Source organism: Drosophila elegans, unplaced genomic scaffold (genome assembly GCF_018152505.1).
Source record: "Drosophila elegans isolate 14027-0461.03 unplaced genomic scaffold, ASM1815250v1 contig_476, whole genome shotgun sequence".
Classification (NCBI taxonomy): Eukaryota; Metazoa; Arthropoda; class Insecta; order Diptera; family Drosophilidae; genus Drosophila; species Drosophila elegans.
Window position 1 is genome coordinate 17,840 of NW_024545863.1, and position 26,647 is coordinate 44,486.

At 42.2% G+C, this 26,647-nt stretch overlaps 3 protein-coding genes and 1 long non-coding RNA gene across 10 annotated transcripts; 2 read left to right on the plus strand and 2 right to left on the minus strand.

The window, feature by feature from the left end:
- Window positions 1–21: 21 nt before the first annotated feature.
- Window positions 22–1,386, plus strand: LOC108148926 (MKI67 FHA domain-interacting nucleolar phosphoprotein). The gene is made up of 3 exons (XM_017276243.2): window positions 22–166; window positions 228–572; window positions 643–1,386. The coding sequence occupies exons 1-3, from the start codon at window positions 71–73 to the stop codon at window positions 1,300–1,302; spliced, it is 1,101 nt and encodes a 366-aa protein (XP_017131732.1). The 5' UTR covers window positions 22–70; the 3' UTR covers window positions 1,303–1,386.
- Window positions 1,291–2,504, minus strand: LOC108148929 (homeobox protein MOX-1). Its single transcript, XM_017276245.2, is given in 2 exon segments — window positions 1,291–1,410; window positions 1,413–2,504. Coding segments are annotated over 2 exon segments (477 nt in total). The 5' UTR covers window positions 1,863–2,504; the 3' UTR covers window positions 1,291–1,383.
- A 750-nt stretch (window positions 2,505–3,254) lies between these two features.
- LOC108148712 (PH and SEC7 domain-containing protein) lies at window positions 3,255–26,645 on the plus strand. Of its 6 annotated transcripts, XR_001774575.2 has the most exons (16): window positions 3,257–3,988; window positions 15,752–15,818; window positions 15,902–15,955; window positions 16,594–17,390; window positions 17,447–18,637; window positions 19,827–20,001; window positions 20,401–20,848; window positions 21,065–21,451; window positions 21,515–21,678; window positions 21,737–21,834; window positions 21,902–22,177; window positions 22,237–22,374; window positions 23,031–23,263; window positions 24,615–24,821; window positions 24,986–25,119; window positions 25,200–26,645. XR_001774575.2 is itself a non-coding variant. In XM_017275877.2 (13 exons), the coding sequence occupies exons 1-13, from the start codon at window positions 3,851–3,853 to the stop codon at window positions 23,640–23,642; spliced, it is 4,686 nt and encodes a 1,561-aa protein (XP_017131366.1). In that variant the 5' UTR covers window positions 3,255–3,850; the 3' UTR covers window positions 23,643–24,592. The 6 variants fall into 6 exon arrangements, 1 of the variants encoding a protein (XP_017131366.1); XR_001774573.2 differs by having other exon boundaries at window positions 3,255–3,988; window positions 19,827–20,848; XR_001774572.2 differs by having other exon boundaries at window positions 3,255–3,988; window positions 19,827–20,848; window positions 24,615–24,765.
- On the minus strand, window positions 4,284–6,206 carry LOC108148716. 2 transcript variants are annotated; one of them, XR_005977665.1, is made up of 3 exons: window positions 5,947–6,206; window positions 5,748–5,876; window positions 4,284–5,221 (listed from the first exon to the last, which is right to left on the minus strand). It is a non-coding gene; the product is annotated as an uncharacterized LOC108148716 (long non-coding RNA). The 2 variants fall into 2 exon arrangements; XR_005977666.1 differs by lacking the exon at window positions 5,748–5,876 and having other exon boundaries at window positions 4,288–4,804; window positions 4,889–5,221; window positions 5,947–6,036.
- Window positions 26,646–26,647: the final 2 nt, after the last annotated feature.

Consider the following 26,647-nt stretch of genomic DNA (forward strand, 5'->3'; position numbering starts at 1 on the left):
GCGATTTTAGAAGTTTGTTTTACTTGTATCGCGTTTATTACTGATTTTAGCTAGTACATACAAATTGAAAATGCCGCCTGTTAAGAAACCCAAGGCCCAAAAGATCGAGAAACAGACCACGCCCAAGAAAAGCGTTGAGAAAGCCAAGAATGTGGTTTCCGGCCAGGTAGGGCACTACAAAAACAACGTTCGCTCCGGAGGATAACCGTAAACTGCATCCATTTTAGCTGAAGAAAAAGGTGGCCAAGGCCAAGCCCCAAAAGCCAAAGGGTCCGGAACGCGGCGTGGTCATTGTGAAGCACCTGCCCCACGGATTCTTCGAGCAGCAGTTGCGCCAGTACTTCCGCCAGTTCGGCCGGGTGCTCCGCGTCCGTTTGGCCCGATCCCTGCGCACCGGAAACAGCAAGGGCTACGCCTTCGTGGAGTTCGAATATCCGGAGGTGGCCAAAGTGGCCGCCGACACCATGGACAACTACCTAATGTTCCAGAAGGTGGTCAAGGCATCGTACATTCCGCCGGAGAAGCAGGTCTTCAACTACTTCAAGACCTCCTTAAAGAAGGTCAAGAATAAGGTCAGTTCGGATGGGGCGCAAGTGTAGCACTACATTTCTCAACCAAATATCCAATATCCACCAATTACAGGCCGGTAAGGAAATCTACGTGTCGAATTTGACCAAAGCCACGCAGCGCAGCGTGAAGCAGCAAAACAATTGGGATGAGACCGCTTGCCAAAAGCGCACCGTGGCCAACATCAACAAGATTAAGAAGCTCCAGGAGAAGTACAAGGACTTGGGCATTGATTTCTCCAGCCTACTGGTGGAGCCAGTCAAGAAGACAGAGAAATCCACAGAAGCAGTGGCCAGCGAGGCATCTACGAGCCAGGCAGCAGCAGCAGCAGCAGTCAAGACAGCTGGCAAGAAACAGAAACAGGCGGCCAAGAAGGAGCCAAAGCTGGAGGACCTGCTGGGCACCACCATCAACGAGGACTCCGATGATGAGGACTACGTAGACGCTTCGGATGATGAATCTGAGCTGGAGCTCGATGAGCAAGAGGAGGAGGAGGCCAGCGATGACAGCGACGAAGAGGAGGAACTGCCGACGCCGCCGCCCAAAAAGAAAAACAAGGCTGGCCTGACTGATAAGCTGAAGCGCAAGCCCGGCACTGGCGGTGTGCAAAAGAAGAAACCCGCTCCGGTTGTGAAGAGCACCAAGAATGCCGCCACCCAGAAACTGCAGCTGGCCGCAGCCAAATCGCTGGCCAAACCCCTGCCCAAGGGAAAGGCCAAGAAGTCCAAGAAGTAGCTTAAAATACCTTTACTATAGTTGTTAAGTAAGCGAAACATTTTGTAAGATGAATTGTGTTAAAATATGTCCTTGTACAAACTAGAATTGTGTTTTGGTGGCGCTTCCGGGTGCTGTTCCTCCAGCTTGATGCGTTTGCACTTCATCCGACGGTTCTGGAACCACACCTTCACCTGGCGTTCCGTCAGCTCCAGGGCCACTGCGATCTCGTAGCGACGCAGACGGGTCAGGTAGTTGGAGTAGCAGAACTCTGTTTCCAGCTCCTTGAGCTGCGATTTCGTGAAGGCTGTGCGTTCCTTGCGATTCGATGTTGTCGATCGCGGCTTTGGCGTTTGTTTTGGCATATCCTGGCCAGCAGTTGCCCCACTCTGTAACCATTGCTCGGTGGCTTCGGCACACCAATTAGCCTCAATTTTATTGTACTCCACATAGGCTGAAGTCACACTTTGGCTGTACACGTAACTGCAGTCCGTGTATCCTTCGGTTTGATTAAGCCACGATTTTGTTATATCCTCGTAGTAGCAGGACTCGTAATCTGCGTTCGCGTGGGAGTTCTTCATTCCGGTTGTAGGGCTAAGCTAATACTGAGATCTGGGACTCGAAAGCGCCGCTTTTTAAGGAAGACTCACAGAGTGTGCCAGTCCAATCTGCCATTTCACTTAGCCGCAAATGATGTGCTGCTGATATGATAATTGTGCGCAACATCTGGACACACAAGACCCCGAATCGCAGCGAGTATGAGTGGTTATGACACCCACAGATCGGCTTGTTGTCTTTGCCTACGAGCTGTTGTCACAACAAACCCGAATCCGATCCCGAACCCGATCCCCCGTCGTCCGGTCAGAAACGGAAGTGGATGTGCAGGAGGAGGGCCTGCAAATGCCATGATGAGTCAAGTGCTTTGTGCGGGCAGCTATAAAATTTGAATAGGCAAACGTCGGCAGGTCGTAAAACCAAGTCGGAGATTTATCTGAAAGTCGCAATTGCACGCGCTTTTAAATCTGATTCAGTGGATTACCAGCGGCTACTGAGCGTAGATCCATGGATTCCCAGCCCAAAGCGGAGTTTGATATCATAATTAATGGTCGATTCAGCGCGTGGCCCAGAAAAGGGATGGGGAAAATAAGCTAAGAATGAGATTTAAATAGTTTCGGACTTTGATAAAATTAAAAAAAAAAAAAAAAACGCGAGAGAACGTCGAGTTCCGCGACTATTAAAAATAACATATTTCAAAACAAATGTTCTCTCAGAAAACAATCAGATTGTAGCTGGCGCCATCTGCCGCACTGCATTGACAACACTACAATCAAAGAGCGAGCAGCTACAGAGACACCATCTTATCTATCTACCTGTTACATACTTTTCAACGAATACAATGTACCCTTTCACTCTACGAGTAACGAGTATGAATATTTGCAGTGTACATTTTGTACAAATGTAGACTTAAATTGGTTTTTTAGCGCGTATATAGTCGTCAACTTGACGACACCCTTGAGACATCCAGACAATTTTGTTTCGAGATAAGCGAAAAACTAGATTTTATAATGTAGTAGAGCGGCACTTTATTGGTAATAATATTCACATTATGTTTGTATGTATTAAACGTACTATTTAAGTAAAGGAAGTAAAAAATTATTAATGTTTTTAAATTGCCCGCCAAAATGTCTAACATTTCTATTAGGAAATTGATGATTTAACATTTCTGTTAGGAGAGATAATGAGTGCATTTCTGCAGATGTTAAGAATTTTAACAGAAAGTGTGCAAGAAATGGAGTGAATTGCGCAAGAACTGGAGTGAGAAGTTAACAGTAGCAAGAAAATATCGTTACAACGGATTGATAAACATCGATAATGCCTGCCAGACATCGATAGGACCAATGTTTTAAAAACATCGATGAAACCGATTTTAAGAAACATCGATGACGTCGATGTAGGCATCGATGTTTCCCCATCTCTATGTCTCCAACGGTCGCGCGTTTCGGTTCGTTTTGTGCGAAATTTAAGCAATAATCAGCGTGAATTGTGGCCAGAAAGTTGGACAGCAATGTCTGCGATAGCTGGCACCCACGTTCGCCCGAAAATGTGCGGCTAAAAGCCCCCCGCGAACCGCAAAACAGCGGCGGCGAAACAGCCCAACAAAACCGACTGAAAGAAGCGAGAAGAAGAAGGGAAAAATTAAACAAGTTTGCGTGGAACGAAAATTGCGTGAAAAGAAAGCCACGCCGAAATAAATGCAATGTTTAATGTTTAAACCAACAAATCGCCAAGGAGTTTTCAGTTCTTTTGAAGTCCTTGTGAGTGGGTGTGCGTGTGTGTGCCGTGCTAGTGTGTGTGTGTGTGCGTGTTGTGAGTGGAGTGGAAATTAAACGAGAGTGTCTCAGTTGTCTGAGTGCAAATGAAGTTGGCCAAGCCCAAAACGAGAATTAATTAAAGCAACTAAGAAAAGTGCCCGTTTGCAAGGAGGTGGCGGAGTATTAAATACACCCAGGAGGGGTAACGAAAACCGATCGGGGGAGCAGGAGAAAAAAGGACGAGGAGGAGCCAAAATATGAGCGAGGAGCTGAAAGTGGTGCTGCGCCGCAGCGAGCAGCACTCCGGATTCGGGTTTTCGCTGCTCGGAACCACCGGACCGCCACATGTCATCTACGACATCGTCGAGAATTCGCCGGCAGCCGATTGCGGAGCGGTAAGTAAAACACTCCTTTGTCCTTTGTGTCTGTCATTCCCGTGTGGGACAGAAGTGGCCCAGTCCAATCTCCACCCACTGGCTACTCCCTCCCCACCCATCTGTGACTTCATCAACCACCGCGTTGTGAAAACAGCAACAGCTCCCTGTTGGCCTCACTTTTGGCACTGCTACAATTTGCTACAGTAGAACGTCCCCTAAACAAACATCTTTGATAAATGTTCCACTACATCTTAGATGGCCTTGCGTTGTTAAAGATAATTAAAGCCTTTATGAATCACACACAACTGGGCGCAAAATATTAGTAGAGGGTAAAAAAAAATTGATTTTAACAAACCAATTAATGCTCGAAAAATACATTCAGAATATTTTTAAAAACTAACTTTTTACATAACTGAAAATTAAAGTGATTTTTTTTTTTTAAACCAGTAATTATCATTATTATTTTAAACACACACACACAAAACACGCATTGAAACTAAGCTTTAGTAGAATTTCTCCCAACTTGATTAAATTTCTCAGAATTTTAAAACAGTGGATCTTCCTTGAAACTGAAACAATTTCTAGGTAACACTCCCTAGACGCATTTTTCGTAGAAACCTCTTTTTTCACTTTCGCAGAGTTATTCTTGTTGCTAAATAGCTTCAAGAGGCCAATTTAAATCAGTTTTAATTTTAAATAATCAAAATTATTTTTATAAGATCATTTGTATTGTCATTTGGTAAACAAATAGGACACGTGGATGTCGTCTCTTGTTGCGCATTTCTATGTGAAAATAACTTCATTCCGAGAAATGGTATTCACGTTTTTTTAGACCTGGTGTTCGAATATATATTTTTATACCGGAATTAGAAATAAGGCAGTTACATAAGCTTGAAAATGGAAAATTCAATTACTCACTTTTTATCTAACTCAGTGCATACGTGTTTTTATATACATATATATGTCTTTATGTAAATGATAGGAACATTTTTTGTATGGCAGATGCTAGTAGTAGTTTTAGAAGTTTGACTGTATGCAAAGCGGCCCGCCCCTCGTCTGCTGATAAGAATATTTTCCACTTTTCCACTTTTTTATGGTGATGACCATGGGTGTATTGCTGTCTGGCGTATGTGAAAGCATTTCAATTTGCACAGCCACAAAAAAGCGAAATGAGAGTCCTCCGTTGGCGTGTCATCATTGTTTGCCGCCCGTGATGTCATCGTTGTTTTAATTGATGGGAGAAGGGGGTGTCTGTGGGTGGGGGAAGACACACAAAAGACACTGTATCAATTTTCTGGTTTGTTTTGCTTTTATTTACTATTTACTGTCATCGCATCGCATCACAAATGTTTAGAGCCGAGTGCAAAAGAAAACAAAAGCAAGTAAATACTAGGAACAAAGTAAGATAAATATTTTTAAAATAAAATGTCAATATGTGTTTGGTTTTCAATTGATTTTGCCCGTACAAAGCACAATTTATTGTCAATTCAATAGAACTACCAATATTCAATACAGATAATAGGACAAAAATCTGTTGAAACTATAAACAATCTTTAACTAGTTTATTATGATTTAAAATTAAGTATTTTTGCTGATGTAGAAAACTAAAAATAAACTCTAGCAGGAAACTGATGTCAAAATTCTTTTTATTTAACCTTCTTTGTAGCAAACATTTGTATCTTAACTGAGTAATTAAGTAAACATTTAATTAGAAACTCGCTTTTTTTGTAGTCATAATTAACTCAGTTTTCTGGGAAAAACTTTTTACTGAACTCACCCAGCGGATATTGGATAAGAACGGACTTTACGTGGGGCACATTTCAATTATTAGTAATTTCTCTGTGCAACTCCAATTGGAAAGAAGTGCAAAGCTAAGTTAACGTATCGACAAAATGCAAATGCAACGCTATAAAAAGGCATGCAAAGACAACGTTTCAAAAATAAATATGCAAACACACCAACAGACTCAGGCTTACTTTGTAATTATCGGACGTGGCAACAATAAACGATTTACACGATTCCAAAACCAAAACCAAACTGAATTCTCCGGCTTTGGTTTTTAAATTTATGCACCCGACCACTGAAAACACCGAAAATTTGGTCTCGAAACAAACAACAAACGAAGTGCGTGAAAGCAGAGTGCAAAAAACGCGTTGGGAATTTTAAATTGTTGAAATTATTAAGTAATTCCACACAAGCCAGGTATGACGAAAAGCAAAACAAATGCATCGGGGTAATTGTCTTCAGGCAACGAACTGAAATGACATATGTGTATAACATATATACATACATACATACCTCTATATATTTTAATAGACGCAGCGGCACGCACTTTTTCAATTTCTTATCGCTTTCGCTTACAACTTGTTGTTATTTTTGTTGCCCGGCTTGTTTTGTGGTTGTTTGACTTGTCTTGTCGTCTCTCTATCGTACACTCCTTATAAAGTGGGTGTGCAAGTGTTACTTGGCACTTTAGGTATCGGTATCCCAAAAACAAATACAAAAACTATGGTTTCTCGAAATTGCTTATATTTATTTATCTAGTTTTTGTCAATTATTTACAAAACCTTATCTGACTAGTTTTAGATCTAATGCAATCTGAAACTTGACAACAATTCAGAAACACTATCTTTTAAACAATACAATTCAAAAATAACTATGAAATTTAAAAAGTAATAAAACCTACAATATTTGCTTAGTTAATGAAAGTTTTAATTATATATTTCTGATGACGTTATTAAACGTTGACTAACTTTTTATTTAAAATACTTTAATAAGATTAAAAATATGCCCAGACAGCTCTAAAGGTTAAAAAACAACTTACAGCCCCTCCTAATCTTAAAACCTAATGAGTATCCAACACGTCGGCCCCTTGAGTGCCATTAATTTTACTTTTTATATGCCGTCATTCTGGTTGCGGTATAATTTTATTTTTCAATGAATGCAAGCATACACACTCTCAACTGGGTGTGTGTACAAAACTGTATGTAAGTACATGTGTTTGTCCACGCTGTCGTCGTCAGTTGTCTTTTGTCGACTTCGCTTTTCCATTTTCCACTTCCATTTTCTTTCCTTTTCTTCTGTTCGCTGCAGTCTCTCTCTCTCTCTCTCTCTCTGTTTGTTGTTGTTTGCCCATGCATTTGCCTTGCGTTTGTTTATTTTCCCACTTCTCCAACTTTATAATATCAAGTATACTCCATACTCGCACGATGACAAAAGTCTGTGCTTTTGAGTGCATTTTAATTGTGCATTAATTGTGCATATTTCTACTCCGATTTAAACAGACTTTACAATTCACAAACCTTTTTTTTTTGATGAATTAGCATTAAATTTTTTAATACTTGTAAAATATATATTTCACACTTTAAAGAGCTTTACTTCTAAAAAAAAGTAAAATTTATTTTATGGTTAACCCCCACACACACGTTTAGCACTCATGATCCATTACCAAAAACAAAACCTGGTTGTTTATGTTTTCAAAATTTATAATGTTTTAGTCATTAATCTTTTGGGGTGCCAAGTAATTTGCTCTCTTCTCGCCTCTCAAAAACATGGTTTTTCTCAGCTGTTCAAGGAAAAGAATTTAATATTCGCGTTTTTTAGGGCAAACAAAAAATTGGAAAAAAACCTTTTTAAAACATCAGATGTGTATGCCTCGCCAGACTTTTTCGCTGTCATTTGCGCCTCCTCTCCTTCGAAATTCGTAGCTTCTTTTGTTCTCAACTGGCGTCGTTGCAAAATTCTAACGTTATGCTTAATTACTCGTTAACTGGAAATGACAAACGACTTTTCGCTGTTGCCGCTTTTGTTGTCATTGTTCCCATTGTTGTTGTTGCTGTTGTTGCTGTTGTTGCTTCTGCCAGTTGTGTGGCTCCGCCCGCTGCTAGTAACAAATTAATTGCCACCGACAAGTCGCAGACAACAAAAAAGGGGGACAAAAATAATGAAAGAAGCTCTTGCTTCTCTTAGCTATTTATTGATTTTCCGCCTTGAAATGGGCTTGTTTGCCACTACAATCCCGATCATCGCTTCCCCCTTTCTTTTCTTTGGCAAATTGTCGGTAATGACAATTGACACGTTCAAGAAGAGCCCCCAACAAATAACAACACAAAGTCGAGCAGGTCGGCCAACTTCAAGCTCTGAAAAGCACAATCCAGCAACAAGCATTTACTCGATTACAATTGCGAGATAGAAGTAAATGTCAAGAGATTGGGATACCGCTTTAGCTTCTGCTTTTAATGCTCTTCTGGAGTGAGGAGTTTCAGTTTTTATCCTATGTATACAGGAAGTATCATTGAAATGTCTTCAAAGCAAAGATTTACTTTGGTTACTTAAATAAAGATCACTCACATTTTTAAAAAAATTTTATTTATAAGAAGAAGATATTTAATTTTTTTTTCTTCCATTAAATGACCTTATTTAAGACTGCACTTTTTATTACTTTAAAAAGCTTCAGTACCACTAGTAATCAATCAATCATTCGACATTGAATGCTAGTTTTTAACAAATGTAAAAGTTTGGTATTCCTCTTTAAATAGAGTATTCAAATGGCAGCTTTTACGAATAAGGCCTTTCTGTCCATATATTTTCCCCCTCTCATTCGTTTCACTTGGAGTCAAAAGTGCAAAAAAGTAGAGTAAACTCGCTTTAATTGAATTACAAAAGTAGGAAAATTGCGCACGCGTTTATTAAGTTGGTTTTCTTGCTACTTTTAGCTTTCTGTTTGATGGCAGTCGGCCCAGCCCAACTATGTTAAATTCGAATTCAACCCGGCTGAGCTCAGTTCCATTCGACCCGGCTTTTCTTGAGTTTGAGCTTTGGGGGTGGTACTTTTTTCCCCCTATTGGGAGGTGGAAATAAAGGGGATAGAGTTGGATGAGGAGATGGAGGTCTGAGGTGTATGAGTGGCTCTGTGTGCGCTCCGCCGCTGCGGTTCGTTGCACGCCACGGCACAGCGAGCAGCAGTGGAAGTAGTAGCAGCAACTACAACAGTCAAAGAAATAATAAGAACAATAAGTGCATAAGGCACTCAGCTGGCCAACAATCCAGAGATGACAAAGAGTACCATTTAGATTCATAAAGCACACTGTTTAAGGCTAGGCCCTTACTTTAAATGCATATTCCTTCAACTTATTTCCTTGCCAGATTATTCATTTAACCAAACAACAATGAATTAACAATGAATTTTTAGTTATACTTCAAATTTGGCAACATTTTTGAGACACTCTTATTTTTGATTTTGAACTCACAACTCGTCTGAGATTTTAAGAGATTTTTTTTAGCCATTTTTGGCTATTAAACAGCCAAGTGCTTGGCACTTATCGTACTGCCTGACTCAGATTCAAACTCAGGCATGCAAAAAGTGTTGTAGAAAGCTTACCGGCGAGCGGTAGCAGTAAACTTTGCGCTAAATCTCGAGCATTTATATTTGGCGTTGTTTGTGCTCGCTGGCTCGCTGGCTCGCTCACTCATTATTTGCCCACTCGCACTCGCAGTCGCAGTAGCAGTAGCTCGTTCGTGTGTGCGTCCAAGCATTGCCAAAGATGCAACAAATGCAACAGAAGGAGGTGCAGTGCATCCGAATCCGAATCCGAGTCCGAGTCCACTTGGCGGCTGTCTGCCTGCAAATGGAGTGGCAGCACTTCTCGGCCCATCTCATCGCATTGCATCTCATCTCACCTCACCCCATTGTTTCCTTCCCCTTTTTTGTGTTTGGAATGCTCAATTAGCCGGCTTGCTTTGGCTTTTTACCCCCCTTTAGTTGGGTTTTTATTCTCCCTTTTTTTTTTTGCGAGTTTCTGGCCCACATTTGCCATTTTTGCAAATGCTGCTACCAAGGCGAATGCAAATCAATAACAAAAATAAACCCTGCCTAGGCACACTGTTTAAAATAGGGCAAAAACCATTTTATCAGCAATAGATGCACATAAAAGAAGTTGTTGAATGCAAATTCAAATTGAAAATAATATGTAAAAAAAAACAAACACCAAATAGATCAAACACGAAAATATTTAAAATATGCCTTTACTTTTTCATATTTATAAATTTCTCCTTTTCTAAAAAATAAATTTAAGAATTATATATTGTTAATTCATATTACGTTATGAATTATGTTCATGTCGTTTAAATATTCAAAGATATGATGTATATTCTTTTATTGTTGCTAGTAAAAAGTGAAATATCAAATGTCTGTAAGAGTACTTTCACAATTATGGCCTACCGTATGAAATCAAATGTATTAAAGAATACTAAAACCTTATAGCAATACTGCTTTAACATATTAAGACTTGAAAAAGTTTATTGATTCATTAAAAAGTCAGAGAACAGTTTAGGTAGCTTAGCTTGAGTCAACATGATTCGCTCAGTGTAGCGTAAATGTTCAATAAAACACACACAACTATACAAAAAAAGTTTTTGTTTGAAAAACATTTGTTGTTGGTGTCTCTACTTTTCGTTCTTGTTGCAGTTTCATTTTTACGCGTTTCGCACAAATGCAAATCCCGCACGAGCCGCACTCTCACAACAGCCGTAAATTCCACTGCTCCAACAGACACACACAAACATCCCGTCTATTTCGATTTTCCGGCACAGAAAGTGCGCATATTTTTCGGATATTTACATTACAGAAAACACAAAGTAATAGGAGGGTAATAAAGCAGGCTAAATCATTGATTTAAGCTTGCTAAACTTGTGACGCAATAGATACCCGACCTTGAAGCTTAAGACAAACCGAACGCAAATTTCAATGTTTCATATTCATTTCTCTATGATTTTTTGTCATGATGTACATATGTATATATATTGTGAAAACATAGTAGGCTTTCTGTAGGTAATTTGTTTTAAATCAAAGGTTAATATTAATAGCATTTTAATAACAAATAATACCTGTGTCTAAAAGATTAAGATAATTTCCTAGAACAAAAATGTAATCGTTTTATATAACAACTTAAATTTAGCTTACGATATAATTACTAGACATTGCCTCGCAAAGTGCAGGGCAAAACATCAGTGAAATCTGTGTCCGTTGACATGGCAAGCTTTTTAATTAGGCAGTTAGAAATCGGGCAAACAACATGCCCCAGAATCCGGAGAGAGCGTATCGAAGAAGGTTTATTTTCGCAAAATGCTAAGGCAGGCTATTTCCCGACCCCACACTAACCCACATCTATATATGTATCTATGGTGACAGGGCGTGAATCACTCAATCCACATCCACAATCTCAAGTTGAGCCATTGGCATAGTTCTGTGCAAGTTCGCACTTGATTAGCATAATGGGTCGACGGGTTCCGCACAACACTACCTCCCATCACCGGAATTATTTAGCTAAGCGGCCCTAGCGATAACATCGCAATCGCAATTCCCATTCAGACCATTCACCGACTTCCGATTCCCGCGATTACACAACACCCACCGAAGCATGATAATGAAATAAACCAATTCATGCTAATTTGTTGCTCCCCCCATTTTATTTGGTGCAAATATGAAAGGAAATCCACAATGGATGTGCCTGCAAGGTCGTCAAAATAAATAAAACAGCCAGTGGTGCGACTATATGATATATATATTTGCTTGTGTGCCGCTCTTATTTATTTGATCTGTTATTGTCCAAGGGCTCAGCACATATGTTCATTAGGCAAACATGATAAGGGATATCGCCCCATTGAGACACATGAGAAACTCTTTGTGCCATATACCAAAGTCGTTCATTTCTGTTAGGAGAATTAAATTACTTTGTAGTTACTATTCGTAAGCTAAAAAATGTTATATACGTTTTCCTTATTTACTTTCATAAAATACAAAAGTACCGAAGTTTATTTGCCTTCAATTAGGAAGCTAACATTTCTTTACCTCATGTAAATGAGTTTTAAAACAGCTTTCCATTTGAAACTATGATACGTATATATCACAAGGGAGTATTAGCGAATTTGCCAACTTTCCTTCTATGTTTTTCCCATTTCCTATCAATTGGGAGGTGTGATTGATGTCTAGTGTAAACCCCACACCTCTAAGTGCCGTGCTGAAAGGCAGAACGAGTAAACAAAGCCCTGCAAAGTCGTGTTAGAATGCAAATAGCCAAAGAAATAGCAAAATCATTAGTCCAATAACAGTGTCCCAAGTGTATGGCTCAATTTGCCGTCCTTCTTACCACCTCTCCACTTGTGGGTCTACCTCGGATTTCTACGGGTCTCAATATTTTTTCTGTTGAGTGCGTCATTTGCGACGCCCACGTGAAAAGCGGACGACATTTACAGGTTGGATGGCTGGCTGGTTGGCTGCCTGGCTGCCTTTTATCTGTCTGCCTGCCCCAACATTGATTTTGTGGGCTCCGGCGAAAAAGAGGTTAGTGGGTTTTCCCATTACTGCAGTCTGTCAACGACTCTGCGGCAATAGACCATCTACTATACAAAAAATATATAACCACAGCTGTATAACGGTGAAGGTAGTGCACGGAACCGTACTTGACTAGGTCGTCGTAGTCGCTAATACAATCAATCAATCGCCTTGTTTACCTCCATACAACCGCGTGGGCGTGCTGTTGTTGCTATTGTTAATTGATATTGGTTTAGTTCGTGTCAATAAAGCGTCATTGAACCAAAATCAAAACATACAAAAGGAGAATCCCAAAAAAAAAAAACGAAAAAAAACCATTGTTCACTTGGCATTAATTTAGGCTTCAAGTACTCGGTAATTGAAAGCCGAAAGTGACATGAATGCTAAATAGTATTGGGTACACTGGCATTATCAGATTTTAATGGCTTCGCAAGTGATTATTGGAAATGAGGAATTTCCTGATAAGTTTTTCTTTGCATTAGTGTCGTGTTCAAATTCTTTAAAGGAAATTCCCATAAACATTTGATTTAAAAGGAAAAACGTCTTTCCATTACCAGAAAAAAATAAAAAGAATAAACAAAAATGCCTGAACTGATAATGATTTTTATTTGTATTTTGCCCATATACCTTAGATTTATATTTGTACAAAATGTGTTTGCCAAAATGAATAAAAGTTAAATTAAATATCTGAATAAAAATAAATTGAAGTAAATAAAATACGAAACAATGAATAATAATAAGAAATCTCTTATACAGTGTTTGAATTGCTAGATAAATAGGAATGAAATCAATGTTTAAACAAACGCTCTTGCTATTTAAACCAAAAATGGCATAAATAGAACTGAAATTTAGAATATTCCTTTGTATCTTTAATATCTAGACGTCTCATTGCAATGCAATCACTGTTATGATGGTTTTTGCTCCCTCAAAGTGCAACTTATCCTCTTGTGGTCGTATTGTCAACGCCCAGTATGACTTTGTTTTCCTCTGGAATAGGGGCAAGACATTGCGGATAGCAAACAAGACTGCCGACCAGACCAAAAATACGACTAGAATGGGTCTGCTACTAGGAAATGCAGGAGAACCTCTCTACCCAATTGTCATTGGTGTCGTTGGATGTGAAAACAAATCAATTCGAACCAATTTCAATTTGAGCAGCCAGCGTTGCAGTTGCAGTATAGCAAACAAGCGGGGTCAGAAAGGTCAGGGAGTCAAGGGGTGCAGGCGGGTGAGAGAGCGGCAGCCGAGTGGAACTGATTGATTTAACTTTTAACTGTGCAGCCTGCTGGCTGTTGGTTGTTGCTTGTCGGTTGATGGTTGCTGGTTGCTTGACTAGCTTGACTGCCTGCCTGCCTTCCCGACTCAACAACTTTGCCCCCAGGGGTCCCACTATCTCAATTTCAGTATACAGGCCAGCTTACAAAATAAGAATATTCCTGAACTAGATATTAAGGTGGAAGCAATAGGGTCTAACATTAGGATTGCTCATTTATACATTTCATTCCAAGAAAATACTACATTTACTTACGTAGATACATATGTCTTTAAATATTTTCGACACCGGTACCCAGAATATCAATGCAGCCTAATTTGAACAGATATTTCTAATATTATTTAAAGGGTATTTACAAATTAGGCAAACATATTTCTAAAATGTTGTTGTGCCTCAGAACTTTGAACTTTAAAACCTTTTTGGAAAAAATATTGAGGGAAAAAAATTCTTACAGAATAAAGCGAAAACAATTCTTTCTTTAAAAAGGTAATGCAGATATGAATTTTAATACCCATATCCAACAATTTCTTGCAGTCTAATTTGAACTTAAATCTCTAAAGCTTTTTTAAAGGGATTACAAAATTTACTTTCTAAATAAATGCTTGTTGTCTACAACTTAAAACTTGAATCATTTAGGAGAAAATATAATATAAGTCGAGACAAAATATCTATTCGTTAAAAAAATCAATTTCATTTATATTTAAACAAAATAATTTATATTTCTTAATTTCAATTATAATAAAATTAGGTTGTGCACATAAATTTAAATATGCATAGCGTTTACAAACAGAGAAACATGGTTAATTTAGTTCGCATTACCGGGGATCCACTGTAAACACATCTTAACGCAGCTATCGTTCGCTGCTCCCCTCCGGAGCGTGAAAGTGAAATGCAAAAGCAATTTCTTTGCATGCGCGTAGCCGGCTGCACCTGCTGGTTGACGGCGAAGTGCTTAATCGAATTTGGAAGAGCTTCCCCGGCGCTGTAAGCCATTAATCGCGGCTTGTTATCAAAGGCGGCGAACACGTTTCCAAAGTGGCCAAAAGAGTGGATACTTTGGGTTCCTTTGTCGTGTTATGCAGATGCTGCTGCCACAGGGGGAAAACGTCAAATTTGCATTACGGGTTTGGGCTCGACTTTCTTTTCGCCTAGAAATTGCACAAATGGGGTGACTGACTTTTCAGTTGTGATATAGTTATGTAACTATACTTTGTCGACATTTTCTGGACGCCACAATTAATTAAAGCACAGTTTTAATTGAATTGCATCGCAGCCAGCGGCAATGGAAGTGCAAGTGGAAGTGGAAAAGTGGCGGCACCACCCACTCTCTCGCTGCAAATTTTCTAGACTTTCCGCTCTCTCTTACCCTGATTTTCCCCCCATTTCTCGCTCTCTGGGCCAAGTGCAGACTTCTCTTGTGCAGACACACAGAAAACGTGGCTTTCCCAGCAGCGATTTAGTGAGAGCATAAGTTAGTGCGACTTTTAGTTTTAATTGCCGCCCGCAATTCCGCGTCAAGTGTCTCCGAAGGAAGTACACACCCATATAGTGTACTAAATATATGAGCACACCATCCTGTGCATTAATAATAGACGACCGGGGAAAAGTCAGGAAGCCCGTGAAACTAATTATGCAATAATAGCACAAAAGTAATTTGAGCTTCTTGTGCATTTTCCATGAATTCATGAGGCGCGCGTGTCGCGTATCCACCGAAAATCCCCATGGCCAGGGCCTATAGCATATTTATTGAATAATCTATGAGTGGTGTCCGGAGGTGAAGGTTCTCCACGTACCACTCAACCCCGGATACGGACACCGAAAAGCTTCTTTGCTCGTTCGTACGTCAGCAAGTAAATAAGGCGCCAATGTCGTCCCACGACGTTGTGATTTCATGCTGTTTTCCGCCTTCCCTCCGCATTTCCACGCGCGTTGCGATGGGCCCATCGAGAAGAAAATTAAAAATAGTTTACAAGTGCCGACAGCCGGGGTTTTGGCTCTGCCCAACATGCGAATAATAATAACAAAGAGCCCCAGCTCGCAGCTCGCAGTTCGCAGCTCGAGTCGAAGGAAAATCAATAGACTTTTTGCCATTGCGTTGTCAATATAATCGAGGGGCAGGGCAATTGCCAAGTGATTCTCTATGCCTACTAATTCGGATTCTCTGGCCCTTTTGCAGGTTGAGGCCGGGGATGTCATCCTTAAAGTCAACGGAACGGATGTCCATCGCTACACAACGAAGGAAGGTGAGTACTCATGAGTGCTAATGGGAACTACTGAATGGGTAAAGAAAAGTTTAAATAACTAACTGCAACGTATTTTTAAACAGTTCTTAAATGCCTGCGCCTGTCGGAACAGCTGGTGACCTTGGAGCTGAAGCGAGGTAGGTGAAAATGTATACCAATCTTCAGGGATGCAAACCGGTTTAGAACCAAAACACTATTAACTGAACTAAACCGAACCGAACGGCTTTACCACTTACCACATGTGCACATTCAAATGTCTGCGATTTTTAGATTTAAATTATTTTGCTAAAGCTGTTGGACTATATTCACTGGAACTTAAACTTACAAAGTTTCAATAAACATTAATAGCTTTTTTTTATTGTTTCTTTGTAGCTGGACAAGCATTTTATTTTTATAAAATATTTACGAATTTGAGATAACTGTTTTGTATTGGAAAAAGTAAATTCGATTGTGAATTAAAGCACAATTCGATTGTGCACTTGCTATTGTATATTTGAAAAGTAAATTTGAATTTGTGAACAAAAGCATAATTTTTAAGCATAAAATAAAAAGGTAATACTGTAACATATATTTGTTAATAAAAAGACAACAAAATTGTTACCAAAGCGTAAGCCATTTTTAAAAAGGACACAATGCCTATTTATGATAGCATTGTATATACTAATTTTTTACCGAATCCCAAACTATATTCAAACGACAATCGTTTGATCGGATTGCATCTTAGTCAAAAATCATTTTAAATCACTAACTAATATTCACATTTTTCCCCATCCAGATCCCAAGCTCAAGGCGCGAATCAAAGAGCAGCTGGCCAACACCCAGAGTCCGCACTATGTGGACATTGAGTCGCCAAATATCTACGACTATCACAGCGGCAGCAACAATTCCTCGCCAAATCACCGGTCGCCACACGCCGGTGGCAAGGGGGCGGCGACCACGCCCTCGCAGAGCGGACTGCGCTACAAGTCGCCCACGCACTTGCCCTCGCTGCGCCAAAACTCATCGCCACTGCTGGCAAGTGGAGCTGCGACCCAGACGATCCAGACCCAGACCGCCACGCATACGCACAGCCAAACCCACAGTCGCAACTCTTCGGCCAGCTCCACCAAGATCAAGGTGGTGGAGACGAGCATTACCACCTCGGTCACGGGCATAGTGGGTCCCACGTCGCCCACTGGCGAGGCCACCTCGCCAACCTTCCGCCCCTCTCGCATTCCACAGGCGCTGACCAAATGCGCCGTGCCCAAGCCCGTGCCCGTTCTCCATTCACCCCAGAATAAGCGGCCACGCCCCTCCCAGATACCGACAAAGGCGTCGAACGGGAACGGCAACGGACATTCGGCCCAGCTGCCGCCGCAATCGCTGCAGCATTCGAACAGTTACAGCGGCAGTCCGGTGACCAGGCAGCGGTTTACGGAACGGGATCAGGAGCGAGAACCGGAACCCAACTCGGCGCCACCGCAGCCGGCGAAGGCACCACGCTTTGAGGCTTACATGATGACCGGCGACCTGATCCTCAACCTGTCCCGGACACCACAGACCAGCAATCCCCTGCCCGCCCAGGCCAAAAAAGTATATAATATTAATGCCAGTAAAGATTCAATAAGTAAAACATCTTGCCTTTCCAGGTGGACAGTCTCCGGGATTCACCCAGTCGCCTGGTTAATTCGCGCATCAATGGCGCTCTAGCACCTCGTGCCTCCGGCGAGTCCTCGCCCACTTCCTCCTCCTCGGTGGACTCGCCCACCAACACCAGTTCGGATTCGGTGAAGCGCGAGGCGAAGCTGCTGAGGAAACAGCAACAACAACAGCAGCAGCAGCAACAACAGCCTCACCAGCAGCAACAACAACAACAGCAGCAGCAGCAGCAGCGGGACAGCATTAACAATAGCTACAACCGCAAGGACTCACTGACCAATGACACACTGCTGATGTGCGAGGAGCTGGAGCAGGATGAGGAGGGCGAGTATGTCCTAGAGGAGGACAACAATAGGCAGCAGCAACACCGCCAAAAGCAGCAACATCGCTATCGCCAGCAGCAGCAGCAGCAGAATCAGCAACGCTACGAATACTACCAAAACGAGGATGAGCTGGAGGAGGAGCAGGTGGAGGTTGAGGAGGAGCGGGAGGAGGATCAAACGCACTACGACATCACCAACATCGATACCTACCAGAGCGGTCTGGGCCGGGGCGATGAGGACGACAGCGATCGGCAGTGCCTGGTGGACGACGACGACGACGATGAGGAGCCCTACGACGAAGAGGAGAACGATGCCGGCGACGAGGACTACTCGACCAACTCGTTGGGCTCCGGCTCGGCCAAGCAGAGATTGCGGGCGCTGAAACAGCGCACCGCCACCCGCCAGCAGCATCCCCACCACCGAAACCGTGATGCCGTCGACTGTGCCGGCCGCTCAGGATCGGGATCCTCGTCCACCACGGTCAAGAGCGAGGCGGGCGGAGGCCTGGGCCTGGACGAGACCTCCTTCTCAGTGCCAACCTCCCCGATCTCGCTGTCGACGCCGCTGATCGACAAGGAGACGGCCAACTCGGTGCCCACCAGCCCGGAGCCCAGCTCCCTGGCGCCGGAATCGAGCAGTGGTGGAGCTGGTGCCGGAGCGGTGGTGGTGCGCCGCCACAACGGACATGTGGTGCGGAAGTGCGATGCCGCCGGCTTCCGCACCAGCAAGTCCGAGGACCATCTGCAGCAGATTCAGCGCGAGGGCATCGCCGCCGTGATACCCATCGACATCGATGAGGATGTGAATAGCTCGCTGAACACTCTGCTGGACACGCGTCAGGACTCCGAGGATTCGCAGGTGAGGCGGGCTTAGCCACACTTCCACTTCATGCAGGATAGATCGCCGGATAGAGCTAGCTACCTAGCCACCCAGACTAGAACAGCGAACAGTCGAATTTTCCTTCAGCCAGATCTCCCCTCGCAACACTCGACACTCGTAGTTGAAGAGTTACTTTGTGCTTTTGTAGAGTTCGGATTTTGTTAACTGGTTTCTGTAGTCTGTTGTCCATATATATATATATATGTGTATGCGTGTGTGTGTTAGTCAAAGCATTGTTCTATAAGCCATTCCATATCATCCAATCATCATCCCCATACCTTAACCCAACCCCACTGTTTTTCTTGCTCACTTGTTACTTTGAACTTTCCTACTTAACTAAACTTAACTTAACTTACTTACTACTAAACAACTCTCTGTCTATCTTACTCTCTTGTTTCGGATTTCTTTCTTCTTTCGTTTTCTCGTTTCTCATTTCTCTGTTTCCTACTTTGACTCTTCTCGATTCGATTTGATATGCGCAATTTATTGTCCCCCGCGTGAGCTTTCTAGTCGATGGCCACTGTAATTGTAAACAACTCGTCATTGGCCTCGAACAACAACGAGGGTGAGCAGAGCGACAACAACCGCAGTAGCAGCAGCAGCAGCCTCATCTCAAGCGACAACAATAACTGCAACAGCAGCAGCAACATCAACGAAGCAGCAACATCTGCAGCTGCAACTGCAACACCCACAACTGCGGCAGCAGCAGCAGCAGCAGCAACATCAACGAGAACGATGAACTGCAGCAGCAAATTAAACTATATTTTATGCAAAAAGGTTGCCATTTGCATAGTTGGCATGCTGATTAATGTGACTTTTGATTTCGATTTCGTTACGATTTTGCCACTTTTGATTTGTTGCCTGCGCTTGGAACAGTTTTGTATGTAGAAGATGAGAACAGAACCTCTCGCCACCAAATGCTTGTCCACAACGTACACACACCATAACACCCACTCACTCACACACAGAACAGACACCCACCGAACGCTTTCAGCACTCGGAAAATTGTTTAGGACTCCCCAAAGAGAGATTGGGCAACGGCAAATGGAAAAATTCGAGATCTGACAAATAATCCATAGAGCATAAATATCGATTAACTTACAAAACAAAAACAAAAAACCCTTGTAATTTCTATATCACTAATCTCTGTTTTGTTGCTAAATCCTAGGCATCGGATCGCGATCGGATCGTTTGGACCTATAATGCCCCACTCCAGCCGCACCAGTTGGCGGCCCTCCAGCGACAGCAGCAGCAGCAAGAGCAGCAATTCCAACAGCAACAGCAGCAACTCCAGCAGCAACATCAGCAACAGCAGCAGCAACAACAGAAGCAGCAACTCTACGGTCAGCAATCGCATTCAAATTCACATTCAAGTTCCATTAGTTCGTCGCCCCAGCACTCGGCTGTGGGCAGTCCGGCCTCGCCCACGTCGGTGTCCTCGTCGGTGATGTCCTCGTCGGGCTCTAAGGGCGCTTTGGGCCTGGGCAGCAGCAGCAATGGTCCCATGGCCGCCATGCAGCAGCAACAGCAGCAGCGGGAACAGGTTGCCCAACCGCCCAACGGCATTCCCGGCCTGCTCAGCTGTCCAGGTGGTGGTAGTGGTGTTGGTGGTGGAAGTGGAGGTGTCGGTGTCGGTAGTGGTGGTGGCAACAACGATCAGAGCGTCTCAGAGGCCATTTCGAATATATCTAGTCCCGACTACCAAGACGACGATAACTTATTGAGTTCTCGCGATATTCTAGGCGGCATGGTACTTAGCGATCTCAGTGACTCGGACTCCACCATCCTCGTCTCGGACGCGGCCGCCCTGCAGCGCCAGCAGCTCAAGCAGCAGCTGCGTGCCCATCAGCAACAGCAGAGGGATAGGGAACGAGAACAATCCGAGCACAAGGTGGTCATCCAAGTGCGCGGCCTGGACAACAGCAACAGCAACAGTGGCGTCGGTGGCGGTGGCCGCTCCGAGGAGGATGTGGTCACGCTGACGGACGAGCAGCCGCTGGGCACGATGGCCATCGGTCTGCGAGACGCCTCGCCGCCCGTCTCCGATGATGGCAGCGATGTGGAGTCGCTGCACTCCTATCACTACTCTCCCAAGGCTGTGGACATGCCCTCGGCCATTCGGCTGGCCAAAAGACTGTACTCCCTCGATGGTTTCAAGAAGAGCGATGTGTCGCGACACCTCAGCAAAAAGTGAGTAGATGATGTAAGCCGAGAGGTGTGCTCAAAACTGTCTACACAATTCAAGAAAAACATGAGGGAAAACCAAAACTAATTTCATTTCAATTAGTGTTGAAAAGAAACTAAATTTAATATAATTTTTTTGTGTGCATAGGGCTGAGCGCACCACTGCTTTAAGCAGATTTATAATAAAACCTCTACTAAACTTCAATGTCCTTCAATTTATAGCAACGATTTTAGTCGCGCGGTGGCCGATGAGTATCTCAAGCATTTCACCTTCGAGAAGAAGTCACTCGATCAGGCGCTGCGCGAATTCCTGCAGCAATTCTCGCTGTCCGGCGAAACGCAGGAACGGGAGCGAGTGCTGGTGCACTTTTCCAAGCGCTTCCTCGACTGCAATCCGGGCACCTTCAACTCGCAGGACGCCGTGCACACGCTGACCTGTGCCATAATGCTGCTGAACACGGATCTGCACGGCCAGAATATGAATCGCAAGATGAGCTGTGCGGAGTTCGTTGACAACCTGGCAGATCTCAACGATGGCGAGAACTTTCCCAAGGATGTGCTCAAGTCGCTGTACCAGGCCATTAAAACTAAACCCCTGGAATGGGCGCTGTAAGTTGGATTTTTTAAATATGCTTAACCTAAATATTTTAATTTTGATTTTGTGCCCCGCAGAGATGAGGAGGCCGGCGATCTGCAGCAGCAAAGAGCCAACAACAGTGCTTTGGGCAATGTGGGCCAGAATCCCTTCCTCGATCCACCGGAATTGGCCACAGCTGTGGAGTACAAAAAGGGCTATGTGATGCGTAAATGCTGCTATGACAGCAGCTTTAAGAAAAGTAATATATTTTATAGAGCTCCTTGAGGGTTTATGTAATTTACTCTTGGTATGTGCAGCTCCTTTTGGCAAACGCTCCTGGAAGATGTTCTACTGCACGCTGCGTGACCTTGTGCTGTATCTGCATAAGGATGAGCACGGTTTTCGCAAGAGTCAAGTAAGTTTTAGCCGCTTATCTATATCACCAGCAAAGAACACTTAATGATATAAAACTCTATCTGTAGATGTCCGACAATCTGCACAATGCAATACGCATACATCACGCACTGGCCACCAAGGCCAACGACTACACCAAGAAGCAACATGTGTTCCGTCTGCAGACGTCCGACCAGGCCGAGTATCTGTTCCAGACCAGCGACTCCAAGGAGCTGCAATCGTGGGTGGAGACCATCAATTATGTGTGCGCGGCCATATCAGCGCCACCACTCGAGGGCGGCGTGGGCAGCCAGAAGCGGTTCCAGCGACCGCTCCTGCCCAGCAAACAGTCCAAACTGTTGCTGGTCAGTAGAGTTGCGTAGTTGTTTCATGGGCGATTACTTATTTTACGTTTGCTTTACAGAAGGAGCAGTTGGAGTCGCACGAGGTCCAGTTGGCCCAATTGGATCAGGAGCTCAACGAGCACAAGAAGGGTCCGATACCCAGCAAGGGCTTGCCTCTGCAGAACTACAAGGAGAAGGAGAGCTACTTGCAGTATGAGGTGAGTTCGAGCTACTGCAGCTATCAAAATTATATAGTTATCAAAAGTAGTTAGGAAACAACTTTCAAATGCATACATTTTTGTGAAGCTAAATATAACCACAATTTTATAAAAATTGATATTTAGCATAAGTAAAATAGTTAAAATAAATAAATATATTAATCAACAATAAACATTTTTTTTTAATAAACAAGGTTTTTTAGTTATTTGTTCACATTTGTATGACATGATTTACTATAGTATAGAAAAGCGAATTTAAAGAAATTGATAACTTGTTTTCTTTTAAGACGAATCTTTTAGAAAACTGTTGTATATTTTCGTGAGGCTAATTACTAATAACTAAATAATATTAAAATTGGCATTTAGAAAAGTTTTTTTTGTTTTTTAAATTTGTAAGTTTGAATATTTCAATAAAAATACCATTTATAGTTTTTTTTTTCTCAAATTTGTTTAAAATCATTTATTAAAGTATATCAAAAAAGCGCATTTTAAGAAATTATAAACGGCTACAAATGTTATCTGATTTTTTATCTGGTTTTGTTTATTGATTAATTAAAGAGGCTTGCTTTCAAACACTTTAAATTGTCCAACTCCCCAAATGTATATCCTTCTCGAGTGTAATCGACTTCTGATTTATTTATTTGTACACTTTGCAGCTGCGTCGCTACCGCACCTATGTGAGCATCCTGAGCGCCAAGATGCTGGCGGATCAGCAGCAGCTGGAGCTGCAGGCCCTGCAGCCGTCGCCGGCGGCGCACGAGGAGGAGGCCGACACATTCCCAGTGGGCTCCACCACCAGCATCAGCACCACCACCACCTGCACGCCAACCACGCCGCAAAGTATTAGCCAGAAGGAGCAGCAGCAGCAGCAGCAACAGCCAGCAAACAGGTACAGTCAGCAGCAACGTCCCAGTGGTTCCTCCAGCTCCTCGTCCTCGTCCTCCGGCAATGTGCAGCAGGACATTGGCTGACGCGTAATGGGAGTTTTCTCAGCTTGTGTGGTTTAAGCGATCGCTCCGATCCATTCGTTATGTTCTGTTGTTCTCCTTATCCTTTTTGCTTATGTTTCCTTGTGTTTGCCGTATTTTTTGCCGCTTTTGTTGAGCCTTCCCGAGATTGCGTTAATGTTGTGTTGTTCGATCCGCAGCTTTCCCCGGATCTCGGTGTCCACCAACAAGGGTTGGCACAAGCTGTTCTGGGACTCCGTTTGCTGCGGTGTTTTGTTGTGTTGCTGGCATTACTGTGCTGTTATCAATGTTATCACCTAATATCCTTTCTCTGTGTAAATATATATTTCTTGTGTGTTTTTGTTTCGTTGTGCATTTCGCTCGCATCATATATATTGCCACATCCCCACAAGCTTTTCAATAACTTTGAATAGTTTTAACTACGATACGTATATCAATAACAGAACCCAGACTTAAGTGTTGCGCGTAGGCAATTAAAACCACGAGGAAATGAAGACGGAGACCGATCCCTAATGTAATTAGTTTTTATGTGAATAATGGTTTTATTTTGGATGCAACCACAAAACAACCACACAACATGCTGTGAAAACTCAATGAACAATTTGTAATCGAAAATTAGGAATTTAGAAACCAAAACAAAACGTTCGACCGTTTAAAAAGATTCAAAGTCAAGATTGGAATAGTTAACTTTAGATAACAGTTTTTTGTAGCACTTGTAGGCAACCTAAAGTTTTGGCGTTATATGTACTTATACAAACCGAAAACAAATATATTTAGAACGAAATTAAACGAAGAAATGTAGAAAACACAAATGTGGTTCATTAGTAGCAAACGTTTACGTTTAAATCTAAGCTAGAGGCTAGAGGCATTCCAAATATACATGTTAACAACATACTCACAAACAAACAAACAAAAAAAAAGAAAGCATTATACAAGTTTTACAAAATCCGCTCGCATCCCAGCAGATAGAGATACAATTTTAAGAAGACAGAATCAATTAATGAAGCCTTGGACTCATCGCACACACACACACACCCACACTAATTGCTGTCTACATTGATTGTACCATATAAGACTCATGCTAACCCGACGACATTTGGTGACCCCAATCCTCATAGGTGAACCCAAAGCAGTTGCGTTACTCGTTACCCGTTGCCACTCCGTTTGCGTTACTACGTTACTTCGCTTTCCACCCCGTTTTCCAATTACAAGTCGAACAACGAATTAAGTGAAAATGCAAAACCCAAATGGAAGAATTCTTCAATCTTACAGATGGTTCGATGTCTTCTGCTGCTGTTGCCCACTCTGGCGGCACTTGATCCATTCGAAAAGCCATTAGCCAACTTAGTCTCTTGCCAACACAGCTCACGAAGCACCACCACTTCTCCCGGAGGCTAGTGATCCGCTCCAACCAAAAAAAGAGGTGCTCGCTCGTTGTAAATGCCCCAAACCGTACTTTGACCACCACCTGTCTTAAATGTGAGCAGGCCGAGGCCAAATCTCAATGTTAATTGTTAACTCTTCAGTGTCTAGCTTGGCTTAGTGCGAATCCAAACGAACATTGAACATCTAAACACCCCGTTTTTGAGTTTCCAATCACGATTTTGCTAACCTCGCCTTTTTGTTTCGTTCTACATTTGCAGAAAAGAGAAGAAAAAGAAATAATTACGTTTTATTTCCGCTCTTGATTTCGATCATTTTTGAAAACTCGCATACCAACAAACACACCACTACACACCTTCACCATCAATACCCGCCCGCCTCCGCCTGGCCATCGGTAAGTGCCACGCCCCGAATTCAATTACCACATTCGATGCGACGACTTATGCATGTAACTATCTTTTCTCTCCCCACCAGGGAAGCAGGCGTACGAATGAATTTAAATAGAATACTCCAAAATGCCAGGCTGCCGTCGCCGGAAACACAGAAAGATCCAGAGATCAGATCTACAGATCTACCACACAACAACACCCCACTCGCATACTCTCAGAACCACTCACCATTGTCCACCCACTTACACTCAAGCGTTGCGGCTGTGCCGTGTCGTCTGCCACTGAAGATATTCGGAAACTGTGCACTTTCAATTACTTGAACATCATTTGAGATAATTAGACTACCAACACGATAATTAACGAGGGAGACGGGAGTTTTATGTTTGAAGGTCGTTCATCAGAAGATATCGGGCGATTATCTCGGATTCGAGCATTCGATTTTATAAGTATCAAGCTTACTTGTCAAAGAGATGGCTCTCGAAATCGGAAATCAGTTTCATCTGATTTATTCGATTCGAATTTTGAATATTCTGCTGGACGGCTGCTTAGGAACGAGAACGAAAACTGCTTATACACATAGACTTATTATTACAAAAGTTGATAAACAATACTTACATCATTACCTATGCTATCATTATAAATGATAAAAATAAATTATAAATTATTGAACAATATCTCTACGCAAAACAAAAGATGGAGAACATCGGCAGTAACAATAACAAACAGAATGAGAAAACGAAAGCGAAAGCGATCACGAGGACAAGAGAGCGTTAGCATTAACCTAAGCAATTACTACCATACCATGTACGACTTGTTTTTGGTCTTTTGCGATACATTATCACATTATCTGTGTAGGTACACTTACTCCAATATATTATGTACGGATCCATATATTTATTTATACAATTATCGGTTGATTACGCGACATGTCCATGTAGCTAGAATATGAAATTGATATCGATTACGGGGTTAAAAGAGAGAATGAGGAAACAATAAATTTAAATACATCATATATTTTTGAATATATTATAATTATTGTATTGTGTAATTATGTAAATGCAGATCATATAACATTGTTTATAATAATTTTTAACAATTCTACTGAAACGGCAATAAATTCGAAAACAGCAAACAAACAAACTAACTGAAAAGTGAAAGCAACTTCTGCAAGCGCCTAAATGTATGCATATTGTATATTTATTTAGTCAAACATTTTAACTGGCTTACTACGAGGGCATCACTTAGTTTTTAAAGCAATACCCCCAACCCTTTCGATAACAATTCACACGAGCATTGATTTTAGAACGTATGCTGCAAACAAATGGCGAAAAGGGAAACAAGATGACGAACTTGAAGACGGTGATTTTTATGTGAACATTTATTACTAACTGATAAGCTTTGAGTACATTTAGGAAAGCCGTTATACTATGCATATACACATATATATGAACTATATATAGTATATATGAATGCTCATGTGAGCAACCAAACAATTACGATATGAATCATTAAATACTTCCGAAAGCATTAAGC

What these genes read in the sequence shown, in the direction of transcription:
- LOC108148926 (XM_017276243.2), top strand. Translation starts at nt 71, where the DNA reads ATGCCGCCTGTTAAGAAACCCAAGGCCCAAAAGATCGAGAAACAGACC. An exon ending in AGAATGTGGTTTCCGGCCAG is followed by an intron (nt 167 to 227) that starts GTAGGGCACTAC and finishes CATCCATTTTAG; the next exon opens with CTGAAGAAAAAGGTGGCCAA. An exon ending in TAAAGAAGGTCAAGAATAAG is followed by an intron (nt 573 to 642) that starts GTCAGTTCGGAT and finishes CACCAATTACAG; the next exon opens with GCCGGTAAGGAAATCTACGT.
- LOC108148712 (XM_017275877.2), top strand. Translation starts at nt 3,851, where the DNA reads ATGAGCGAGGAGCTGAAAGTGGTGCTGCGCCGCAGCGAGCAGCACTCC. An exon ending in TCGCTACACAACGAAGGAAG is followed by an intron (nt 15,819 to 15,901) that starts GTGAGTACTCAT and finishes ATTTTTAAACAG; the next exon opens with TTCTTAAATGCCTGCGCCTG. An exon ending in AGAGCTACTTGCAGTATGAG is followed by an intron (nt 22,375 to 23,030) that starts GTGAGTTCGAGC and finishes TACACTTTGCAG; the next exon opens with CTGCGTCGCTACCGCACCTA.